The sequence below is a fragment of the Protobothrops mucrosquamatus genome, unplaced genomic scaffold (genome assembly GCF_001527695.2).
Source record: "Protobothrops mucrosquamatus isolate PMUCROS unplaced genomic scaffold, P.Mucros_1.0 scaffold115, whole genome shotgun sequence".
NCBI lineage: Eukaryota > Metazoa > Chordata > Lepidosauria > Squamata > Viperidae > Protobothrops > Protobothrops mucrosquamatus.
The window spans coordinates 1,154,817-1,166,380 of record NW_015386487.1 but is presented as its reverse complement, the minus strand read 5'-3'; the positions used below and the strand labels follow the sequence as shown (position 1 = coordinate 1,166,380).

Here is an 11,564-nt window from a genome sequence, read left to right as displayed (position 1 = left end):
ATTGCCATATTTGCCTGTGATGCCGGCTGTTCTGGAAGCGCCAGACCGCCCCTCCGGGGGCTGTGGAGAGGGATTGACCACCACCACGAGGGCAGCAGGCGCCTCCCTGGCCTGGCTGGAGCCAGCAATAAGCAGACTTTTGGACAGGGCCTCTCCAGGCCGGCCCTCTGCAGGGACTGTGGGGCTGGGCTGGGGCCGTCTTTATGCCTGCCTGCCTGCCTGCCTGCCTTCTGTTGCTCGTCTCCCCCCCCCCAAGCCCCCCCAGATTCAGGCTCTCTCTTCTCTCCCCGGTCCCCTCCTGGCCGCGGTGCAATATTGCTTTTGTGTCTCTCTCATTTATTGACTTTTCTGTGTTTGGATTTTGTCATTGTGCTTAAACATCCCTTTTTTCTCTTTTTTGTATCTCTTTTTCATTCATATCACGTGCTATCTTTCCTTTTTTAGTTTAATTCTGAGAAAGTTTGGTTCTTGTTTTTTAACTTGTTTCCCTCCAGATCATGTAGGAATTTGTTTCAGTAAATTTTTTGGGTATTATTATTATTATTATTATTATTAATATTAATAAATTAATTCAGAATGCCTTTCTGCCCTTGGCCATGCTGCTTGCCCCCCTCTCCCTGCGGCCTGCCCTCCAGAGGAGCCCCCCTTCTCAGTGACTGGCCAGGTGAAGAGGCCTTCGTGTGGAGAGCGCCTGGTGTCGTCTTTCTGCCTTTGGGGACCTTTGGAAGCCCCCCCCCCCAAGAATTCCTGTTACTCTTTGGAAGGATTTTTTAAAAGGGCAGCCTTCCTGCAGCTCTCCGGATTGGCATGGAAGCACAGAATCCCTCCGAGGGCTGATTCTTTGGCTGAGCCTCCCTTCTCTTCGGGAGCACCTGGTCTCTTCCTATGGGCTGGATCAGAACTGGAGCTTCCGTGGCTAGGAGGAGGGGGGACCTGAAGGTGGCCCATCCACCCACCACCTTCGGCCCAGCTCTGGACTCCGGCTTGTTTATCCTCCTGTTTACATGACCTGGGAGGTGACAGCAGCAGCACCCCCCCACCAGCCCTATTCCAACAGGCTGGGTGGGGCATGCCGGGCTGGGCTGTTTTGCAGTATCACATTTTTGTTTGTTTGTTTTCAGTTTTGGTTTTTTTTAATTGTTGCTTTGTATTGTATAATCAGTACTTACAGTATATGTTGAATGTATAATATACTTTGCTATTATTTCTGTTTTGGGGAAATGTCCAGAGTATTTTTCTTGTTTATGTTGGACTAAAACAAGACCCTCCATACACACAGGTCCCCCAGGTTTTCAGTAAATTCTTAGTTCCGTTTTGGGTGGGTGGGCTGTTTGCAACTAGCTGTTCAAATAAACCCTTGATTCTGATTGGCTCTCAGTTCTGGTCTGGCTCCTCTCTTGCTGCCATTGGGGAAGCTGCTGCCCAGCCTAGCCCCCGGGGGTTAGGGGGGGGCTGGGAGTGGTATAAAGAGCCGAGAGGATGGCTGCAATGTTGCCGGTGAAGTGAAGCTCCGTCCCTTTGACTTTGACCACGCCCTGCAGGGAGCAAGAAGCGTGGCAGCAGGGGTCTCCCAGAGCTGCTGTAAGGGATGGTCTCCCCCAAGGTGACTTGGGCCCTTTTTGCCCTGAGGGCTGTAATCGGCAGCAGCCCCCATCTGTGGCTCTAGTTTTGGCAAATACCAGTGTCCCAGCCAGCCTCCGTTAGGTTGGATAAAAAGCTGGTCCCGCTTGGAGTCTGCAGGGTTTGGCAGCTGACCCGGCAGGGCGAAGCTCTTCATTGCTGGCTCAGGGCAAACAAGTCTCCGTCCAGGCTCTGGGAAATGGCCGGCCAGAGCAGCCCTCGAGCAAGGAGGAGCCACGCTTCTGTTTCGTGTCTGCCATTTGCGTGGAGGATCCCTCTTCCTCCTGACACGGAACTGGGAGCCTTTGCCAGCTCCAAAGCTTTGGCCTGAAGTGTGCCCACGGCCTCCTGTGTCCTGCCAGGCCTGCTCTCCTCCCTGGGCGGGGATGTTGGGGCATCTGGGCAGCTCCTTCACTGTGGAGGGGCTCTGAGGCTCCTCTGGGTGTTTTGGGCCAACCTTTCACTAGCAGCTCACATTGGCGCAAGGGACCTGTTTGTAGCCTTGGCACAATGGCAGGATTTCATCCAGTGGAGCAAGAGGGGGGAGGGGCTTGATCCAGAATTTGGAGCAGCCATTCTCCACCTCCAATTTTGCTGGTGGCAGAAGGGTGGGTGTCCCTCCTCCGCCCTTGCCCACCTAAGCTGCTGATTGGTTGCAGGCTAGAAGAGCCGGGGGGGGGGTGCTGCATGCCCCCAGTAGCTTCTCCGGAAATCTGGCTGTAGGAGCACTTGAGTGGGATGTGCGATCAACCCTGGCATGTGTTGGCTGTTGAGAAAAACAAAGCCCCCCATGTGGCTTGGCTCAGCTCCATGAATTAAAGAAAGGAGCCCCCACCTCCTGTCCCGTCCCAGGTGTGGAAGGACAACAGCGGTGCAGAGCACCTCCTTCAGCTGTGCCTGCAAAAGGCTGGGCTGGTGTTTGCCCTGGGCATTTGATTTCACCACCTGCGTGCCAAGCAGGGCTCAGGGCTGAATTTTGGAGCCTCCAGGAGTGGCTTCAATGGGGGAAGCAAGTCTGACAGAGAACCACAAGAGCGACATCGGCCTTTGCTGGCTTCTCATGCTCAACTCAGCTGGTCCTTCATTTGGGAAGGCCCATCTGTTTGTTAGGCCTGGTTGGAAACTGAAACCAACTCATGTCCACAAAAGAGGTTTGCCCAGGCCCCGGATGAGTCCTTTCAGGTGGGGGTCTCTGCAAAACCCACCTTCCGTCTAGAATATTTGGAGTGCGTCTTCTCTGCCAGAGGAGTATTGATTTGCCAATGTGCCCCTCTCCTCTGACACTGGTGCTCCATTCCTCTCTGTTTCCTGCAGCTGGGAGTCTGTTCAGGTGGGCCACTGTCCGCTGCTTGTGGCAGAAGCAGGACACCGAGGGCCTAGCCTTGGTGGGAGGAGAAAGGCTGGCATGGCCTGTTGGTCTTGCCCCAAGTCTGGGGTGAGCCTGACTTCCATCAGCTTGCCTGGAGAGTGGAAGCATCTCATGGCCGGAGGGCCCTGCCAGCCACTAAGCCTCCCCAAAAGTCCCAGGGCCCTCCACTTGTTTACTGCTGCTGGCCGATGACTGCCAGCTGAGTACGCAAACTGGCCCTGAGCCCAGCCCGGCTCTTGGCTTGATCCCAGTCAGTTCTCTTGTCCCTGGTTCTCCTGCCTGGGGATGTGTTTGATCCTTGAACTCTTAAGCGCCACATAGTCATAGCTCAGGAGTGAATTCCCTGTTTATAGCTACTGCTTATCTCCAGCAATAAACAACCCTGTCGGTATAAAAAGCCTCCATCGACTCCATGCAGCAAAGACCGCAGCAGACACCTGAGTGGCTGGTAAGATGCGGGCACCTCCCAGGCTTGGCTTCATCCGGCTGCTCTCTTCCTCCCTCATTTGCTGACCCTTCTCCCCAATTCCTTTGCCGGCAAGAGGGCGGTAGAGAAGAAGGGCAAGGGAACATTTGGCGTGGGGACAAGGAGCAGGTGCTGGGGGAACTGCTCGGGGTCTCTTGGGGAATGGGCAGGGGCTGGATCCTCAGCTGAGAGGGTGTCTGGGCCTTAAGAGCCACCCTGCGCCCCTCCAGCTCAGCCCTATTTCCTTGGGTCACTGCCCATGCCAGGAGACGGGGCTGTGGGCCTGGGCAGAGGCAGGGAGGGCTTCTCTTTCCCAACGGCTTTTCTTGCTCCCAGGGTTGAACGTAGTTCATGATGCAGAGCCTCAATCTTGTCCTGGCCCTCCTGCTCCTTACAGGTGAGTCTGGGCAGAGGAGCCCTCAGGTAGGGTGGGCTGGGTGTGGGGGCAAGGCTGCTGCCCGGGTGATTGTGGAGAGGAGAGCAGTTGCTCCTGCTGTGGCAAGGGCTGCCTTTGGGTGGCCGGGAAGGGAGAGTCCTCCGCCTGTGCTGAGCCCACTCCGCCTTGCCCTGCAGGAGCCCAGGCCCGCTACTTCTGGCAGCATGATGATCCCCAGCAGACCCGCCTGGAACACCTGCAGGAGCTGGGCCAGGTGTACCTGGAGTCAGCCAAGACGGCAGTCCAGCAAGCCGTGGTCCAGTTTGACTCCTCTGCCGTGGCCCAGGAGCTGCAGTGAGTAGTGCCTCGCACCTTGGGGTGAGGGATAGGCTGGGGGGCACCTCTGGGATTTTCCGGGAGGAGAAAGATGTGGTTGCCCTGGAGGATTGCGAGCCCCCTCCCCATGTACTTAGCAGGCTGATTGGCAGAGCAGACATGGCAGGAGAAGGCTGCTGGCTAGGGAAGGGTCCACTGTCCTGCTCTGTGGGATGGACGAGAGAAGAGGCAGAGCCAGCCGGGCTGCTTCCCAGCAGAGGAGAGGAGGGTCCCTGGTGATGGACGAGGTCCGGGGTGGTGGACCCAGGAGAGAATGCTGGCAGTTTTTCTTTTTGGAAGATAAAAAGGCATCTTGAATAGGAAACTCAAACGGAAAAGCGTTGAGTAACAAAACCCAAAGCAACCGAAGAGGAAAAACAAAACAACATTTCAGAGTGTGCACCTGTTTGAGAGAGATCTTGGGGCTCTGTGTTTAGGATGCCCACGCTGATCGGCAGCCACTCCGAAAGGCAGGGCAAGAGGGCTGGTGGACCCACCCAGGGATGTAGGGCGACACCATTGTTGAAGGCCTTGCCAGGTGGCTGGTGGCTGTCCCTACCCTGGGCAAAACAGAGCCTTAGAACAGCCATGCCAAGATGAAGCTGGCTTCTGTGACACCCTCTGCCTCCCAGGCCTTTTGGGCAGTGCCCAGTTTCATGTCCATCCCCCAGCATCTCTCAGTGATTAAGGCAATCTGAGAGAGGTAGGTGGCATCTTCTGGGCTCCTCTTAAATGCAGCTTTAATGTTTTTGCTACTGCGAGAGAACTGGTTGCGTGCTGACCCTGGATCCCATGAGAAGTGAATTTGTTCTAATGCTTGGATTGAGCAAGGGATTAATACTTCAAATCAGTTGATTTTCAGAGGTGGTTTGTATATGCTTTGAATTCGATTTACCTTCCAAATACATCTGGCAGTGTATAAACTGAAACATACGCTAAGTAAATGGTGTGGCTGGATTTCTAGATTCCTTCAAAGATGCTCTGCTTGAATAGCAGGCAACCAACAATTCTTCTCTATATGGAAAATCAGTGGTTCAACATATTTTTTTAAAAAAATTGAAATAAGAAACGCATCTCTCATGATTTAAAAATGAAATTAATTCATCAAGCAATATATTTTCAGCTCTACTACCCTCCCCTAAGAACCTTTAAAAAGCAATCGGTGTTACTGGTCTAGTAATCACTATCACACATTTAAGGTCCTTTTTTCTTTCACAATATATTCATTGTAGGCACTTGCATTTCACTAAAACAATGTGATTTTTTTTAAAAAAAAATTAAAATAGTTTTTTAATCTTTGGTGTTTTTGTTAGGAGTTGTTGGTTTTATTCTGTTGTATCCTGGGGAGAATTTAGAAAATGAGGTGGGGAAAAAAAGATAGGTGAACTCATCCTAGTGGGTCACCACAGGTATGAGCCAGCTGTGTGCTGCAGCTGCCAAAAAGGCCAATGCAGTTCTGGGCTGCATCAACAGAGGGACAGCATCACGATTACAAGAAGTGATAGTACCGCTGTGTACCACACTGGTAAGACTATGCTTGGAATACTGCATCCAGTTCTGGTTACCATGATACAAAAAAAAGTTGCTGGAGTCCCAGAAAGAGTGCAGAGAAGAGCAACAAAGAAGATAAAGGGTCTGGAGACTAAATTGTATGATGAACAGTGGAGGGAGCTCGGTATGTCTAGCCTAGAGGACAGAAGGATTGGGGGGGGGGCATGATAACTGTCTTCCAGAACGTGAAGGGCTGTCCCAGACAGGAGAGGATCGACTTATTTTCCAAAGCACCGGGTGGCAGGGCAAGAAGTGATGAGTGGGAGCTTGTTAAAGAGAGATTCATTCGAGAGCTAAGGAGAAATTTTCTAACAGTCAGAACAATCAGTGGATTAGCTTGCTTCCCAGAGTTGTGGGTGCTCAAGTCACTGGAGGTTTTCAAAAATAGACTGGACAATCATTTGACTGGGATGGTATGAGGTCTCCTGCCTTGGGGATGGAGGGGTGGACTAATAGACCTCTGAGGTACCTTCCGATCATAGGAGTCTATGTTTTATTGGTTATAATGTCGTTTTTTCAGCCAGATCAACTTCCCACCATCATCCAACAAAATATATATTTCGATTTTTCATTGTTTTTCAAAATACTCTAGATAGGAGGGGCGGGGGGGTCAGGTTCTCTTCCCTCTGCAGCCTCTGACTCAAGTCTTACTCTGTTACAGAGTGAATTTAGGGCAGAAACTGGAAGCCTTAACCATTGTACTGCGAGAGATCAAGGAGCAGATAACCCCCGAGCTGCAAGAAGTCAGGATCGAACTGGAGACGGCCTGGCAGAAGCTGAAGGAAGAGGTGACCAGGGACGTGCAGGACCTCGGAGCCCAGATCCAGCCCTTGTTGCGCAGGCTCCGGGAGAATGTGCAGCAGGACGCGGCTGCCTACTTCCAGCAGCTGAGCAGCGTCTCCAAGGAAATCAACCAGGCGGCCCAGGAGAGGCTGAGGCCGGTGGCCGAGGGCTTCCGGGACAAGGTGCGGACCCACGTGGACGAATTCCGCAAGGATGCTGCTCCCTACGCCAAGAAACTGGAGCAGCTGATCCAGGAGAAGGTCAAGACGCTGGAGCAGAGTGCCCAGGCTGAGTTCACCGAGTTGCAGACTGAGCTGCAGCAGCAACTGAGCGAAGTGCGTGAGAAATACGGGCCCCTCTGGGAAACGGCCCGGGAGGAGCTGCTGACCATGCTGGAGAACGTGAAGTCCTTGTTTGTGGCCACCCAGAATTTGGAGCAGGAGACACAGCAGCAGAGTTCCTAGAGGCCCTGCCTTGGTGGCCCCCCCAATCAGCACTGCCTCTCCCCCTTCCCCGCAAGGGTCCCGGTGACCCATCCTAATGGCTGAGGAGGCTGGCAATTCCTTTGTAAGACAGTAGAAGGCCAGAAACACCTCCCCTCCCAGCTGCTAGTCTCATGTCCCCTCCCTAGACTTTTTTCTCTTCTCCTTTTATGCCAAATAAAAAACAATTATATGCAAATGATCTGTGTCTACTTGCACAATGATGGGCCAGGGGGACCTAGGCGGTGAGACTGGGGGTTCAGCTCATCCAAAGCTCCCCTATCCCCCTTTATCAGTTAGGAGGAGATGGGAAGGACATTTCCTGCCCCTCATCAATGACTCCGAGGGTGGGGTGGTCCTCAAGCTTTGAAGGGGGATGCTTGGGACACAGGGCACGCTCCCCCCCCAGATAGTGTTCCCCCACAGGCCAGTCCATGAATGGGGTTAGGGTGCTGACGCCTGCTAAGGTCAGGAGTGAACGGGTGGTCTGGAATGCAACTATTCTGGGATTGGGAGGACCCATGAGGTTTTTGGACCAGAGCCAAACTGGCTGAAATGTGGGTCCCCCAGAACCACACTTCTCTCTGGCCCCAGGGACCAAGGGCAGGGACTTTCCCCGGCTTCTCTGCAGCCACCCTTGGCCGTGGGGCAGATCAGCCCCCTTCACAAGATATGCAGCACCCCCTCAACCAAGGCTGAGCAGGGGCATGTTTTGGGACACACCTCCGCTCTTGTGATTATTATCTGAGGATGAGGAGCAGTGGAAGCCCACCGCCCCTCGCGCCCCTATGAAATCCCTGCCCTGGGGGGGGCGGATGCCCGTCCACTCGCCGCATAGGAAGAAAGCCAAGCATGCAACGTTCTGTTCGTTTTAATGAGAAAAATTCCACAGTAATCAGATGTTGCTCCGTTGGGCTCCTGAGCGTGGAAGGGGGCTCCAGTCTCAGGCGCTGGCAGGGTTTCTCTCCAGCAGGTTTGAAACTCGAGTCTTTACTTGCTCAATCACGTCCCGGGCGCGTTCGATGCCAGTCTGTGCCAATTCCCTGGAGAGAGTTACGGTGGGGTGAGAAGGGGAAGAAAGGGAGTTCAGGGAATAGAGCCCCCCCCCCCGCCGAGAGAGGCCCTGTTGGGCGGGGAAGCCGTAGCTGGACGCGCGCTGAGCCCAAAGGGGGTCTGTGCGTTGCAAAGGTTCAAGGTGGAGAAGCAGAATCAACTGCACAGCCAGCCAGTTGTCCTCCCCAGTCAGACGGGGGCTTTGTGAGAAACAAGAGTCTGGTCCCAGTCTTGGCCAATTTAGGAGGCCGTCAGGGTGTGTGTGGGGGGGGGGGCGGGTGTGTCCCGGTGCTCCGGAAGCTGGACAGGCCACGTGACCCACGACCAGCTCCGAAGCTGCCGGCTCTGCCCTCCTGGGAGTGCCTGCCCTGCTCTGGGGAAGAGAGGCCGGACAGCCCCCCCCGGTCTCTTGCTCCACGTCGCTCGGCCCACAGGAGGAGCAGCCCCCAATGGCTGTGCAGCGTCTGCGTCCTCCTCCCCACCCCCAAAATGCCAGAGACCCCCAAACCCACCTCACTTGCTGGAAAACAGCGGATGCCTGGATGGCGGCGAAGCGCTCTTGCGCCTTCTGGGCCAAGCCCTGGAAACGTGTCCTCAGCGTCTCCTGGGCCTCTTCAGCTCCTGTGAAGCAAGGGCGGGAAGGCTGAACGAAGGCAGGGGCAGGGAAAGAGCCGGGCCCCCGGGCCCCACCTGCCAGGGCCCCAGCTCAGCTCCCTCGCCACGAGCCCCGCTTACGTGCAACGGTGGCCAGCAGCGCCAGAAGGGCCGGCAGTAGCAAGAGCGGGGCCCTCATCGTTCCTCGGGGGGGGGTCCTGTGCCGAAAAAAGGGGCCGTCACTGGCCTGGGGGGCGGCGGCGGCTGGCAGCGCACGGGCGGTCTGGGGGCGGGCGGTACCCGAGGCGGCTCCAACCAGGGAGAGAAGGGGCGCGAAGGGGAAGGGGAAAGAAGCCAGGCTGGGCCCGGGCTGGTTAGCGAGCAGGCGGCCGGGGCCGGACTCAGTTCGCCGCAGGGCTTAGACAGTCGGGGGTCCCAGCGCCCCCCCTCTCCCGCTCCGGGATGGCCGTCGGAAAGCCTTCTGCGCAAGCCTTGCTGAGCCAGATTGATGGGTCAGGCTTCTCGCCCACCTTTCCTTCAGGAGCTGAAAGTGAAGCTGTTGCCCTTTCAACCCCGAAACAGCCGCCCGGGGGGGGGGGAACTGCGGGAGTCAGCCTGGCGCGGATCTCCCGAGGGAGACGCGACTGCGACTCTCCCCGGCCCGCCGCTCGCCGGCCCCGCGGGACCCGCCTGGGAAACGCGGAGAGGCGCAGGGCCGCCTGCCGCGGGCCGTTGAGCCGGACGGCCGAGGAGGGGAGGCTGCGCTCCTTGGCCCGGTTCTCACCTTCTGGCTGGGCTTCCTCGAGCGGCTGTCCAGACTGCAGGACGGGCGGCCGCCGCTCCCTGTTTATAGCCCTCCTCCCCCCCCCGGCTGGCCCCCCGGGGCTGCGCGGTCAAAGTTCCGCCGGGGAGGCTTTTGGGAGGCGCCGGGCCAGGGCAGGGGGCTCCGTCCCTCCGTCCCCCCTTTGCCGTGTTTGCCCTGCGGTCGCTTCTGCAAAGGTTGGGAAATTCGCCCGCTGGCCTCGCACCGGTGCTCGGCCCTGGACCGCGGCTGCGGCTCCGGCAGGGCCCCTCCCCGAGCAGCCCGCTCGGAGCCTGGCCCTGGCCCTGGCCCTGGGGTGGGCTCGGTGGGGCCTGGCTCCGTGCCACTTTCTCCTCTTGGCTGGACGGGGCACGTGGAGCCCAACATGGAAACCCAGGGAAATGTCACCCCAATGATGTGGAAGAAATGCAGACCCCCTGGGACGGGGAGCCCTTCCCCCGCCTGCGTCAGTGGGGCTGGGCGCCCCAGAGTTGTTTCCTGTTGCTCCTGGGGCACCTGCTGATTTTCTGGGGTCAGGGCGGGAGGTGCCCTCTCTACTACCATCTCCTGATTCGGGCTTTGCAATCAGTTGGCAGCCTGTGGCGAGGATCCCAAGGCTTGTTTGGAGTCTCTCTTCAGAAGCATTGGGGGGGGGGGTTTGTCAGTAAATCTGCCCCTCCCCCAAAGGGGCTTAAATTGGGCAGCTGGGCAATCGGTGTCCTTGCGGTGACCAGGCTGGCCTGTTTCTGTGCCAGCTCTTCTTTTGGGGAGACTTTGGAAATCAGGGTGCAAAAACATGGGATCCAAACCCATCCAGCTAGCATATGCCTCTGGAGGGAGACTGTCATCTTGGAGGGGGGGGGATCAGCCCAGATTGAGGGGGGGGTCTGCAAAGTCAGGGTCTCTTTTGATGCCCAGGATGGCTTCCCAAAAGAAGCCAGAGGATCCAGCTCTTTTCTCGGCCTTGGGTCTTTCCTGGCAAGGGCAGCCATGGCTCCTGGCCAAGATTGTGTTGGAGGCTGTTTCTTTCCACAGGTTCTTCAGGGCTCCCACACAATCCAATACACTCCAGCAACCTGTGGCCTCTCAGCACCAACGGGATCATCTTTGAACCCTCTGGGCTGTTGCTGGCCGCTGCCACTTCATCCTGCACAACAGCCCTGCCTGCCTTGGACTGTGACCTCCAGATAACGCAGCCAGGCCAGCCAGGGGTCAGTTAAACAAACTAGTTTATTTCTACACCCCAGGAGAGGCCTTCAAATCCAGTGTGTGTCTCTGTGCTGCCTGTTTCAATCAAGGTGGAGGGGGGCACCCTGCACATGCTCAGAGGCAAGAGCAGAGGGGCACCTTAGTCTCTAGACCTGATCTCTGTCCAGTTTCAAGAAGCATCACCCAAGAGATCCCCTTTGGTTAGCGGTCTGCTTTGACAGACAAATGCAATATTGATTCTCTTGGACTCTGTGCCAGGACGCTGATGAGGCCCAGACTTTGACAAGGATAGCAAGTGGCCAAAATGTTGACATTATAGTTGTGGGCCTGGCATGCAGAACCTGGGTGGAAGCTTGCAAAGACAAGCCTCCATCTCAGCAAAGCCAGACGGGAACAGGTGGGAAGAGAGGCATCTGGGAGGATTTTGGAAAGTCAGCTTTTGATTGCCTACATGGCCTCTTCTGCCTTCATCCTGACCTGGACGAGAGCCAATTTATTATTTCCCCAACCAGGACTTTCTCACATTCCATTGGAAAGCATCACTAGCACCATTTGACCGGCAGGATTTGGGAGCGAAGCTTTTAACCTACTGAAAATGGGGTGCATTAGGGCCCCAAATGGGTAAAACAGCCAGACCTTCTGCTTATGTGATATTCATGCTGGCCACAAAACCCCACATAATAATTTGCACAAGTGTTCGAAAGAATCTTTTGTTGATTGCATAGGCACCATAAAGGACACTGTCTCTGGAGGAAGCCTTCACCCATTTAGATTTTTCTGGGGTGGCTGTCATCAGATTGTGTTGTGTTCTGTAAACCGGAAGGGTCTTTTTCCCTCTGCCAAGGAGAGATGGTGCAAAAGAGGAAGGTTTGTGATCCCTTTGC

General features: G+C 55.8%; 1 protein-coding gene across 1 annotated transcript; it reads left to right on the top strand.

Annotated features, from left to right (window-relative positions):
* The first annotated feature begins 3,808 nt into the window (after positions 1–3,808).
* On the top strand, positions 3,809–7,004 carry APOA1 (apolipoprotein A1). Its single transcript, XM_015812905.2, has 3 exons — positions 3,809–3,852; positions 4,029–4,185; positions 6,419–7,004. Exons 1-3 carry the CDS (start codon positions 3,810–3,812, stop codon positions 7,002–7,004), a joined length of 786 nt encoding a protein of 261 aa, XP_015668391.1. The 5' UTR covers position 3,809.
* Positions 7,005–11,564: the final 4,560 nt, after the last annotated feature.

Coding starts and splice junctions, on each gene's coding strand:
- APOA1 (XM_015812905.2), top strand. CDS start 3,810: ATGCAGAGCCTCAATCTTGTCCTGGCCCTCCTGCTCCTTACAG. Junction 3,853..4,028: donor GGCCCTCCTGCTCCTTACAG/GTGAGTCTGGGC, acceptor CTTGCCCTGCAG/GAGCCCAGGCCCGCTACTTC. Junction 4,186..6,418: donor GCCGTGGCCCAGGAGCTGCA/GTGAGTAGTGCC, acceptor ACTCTGTTACAG/AGTGAATTTAGGGCAGAAAC.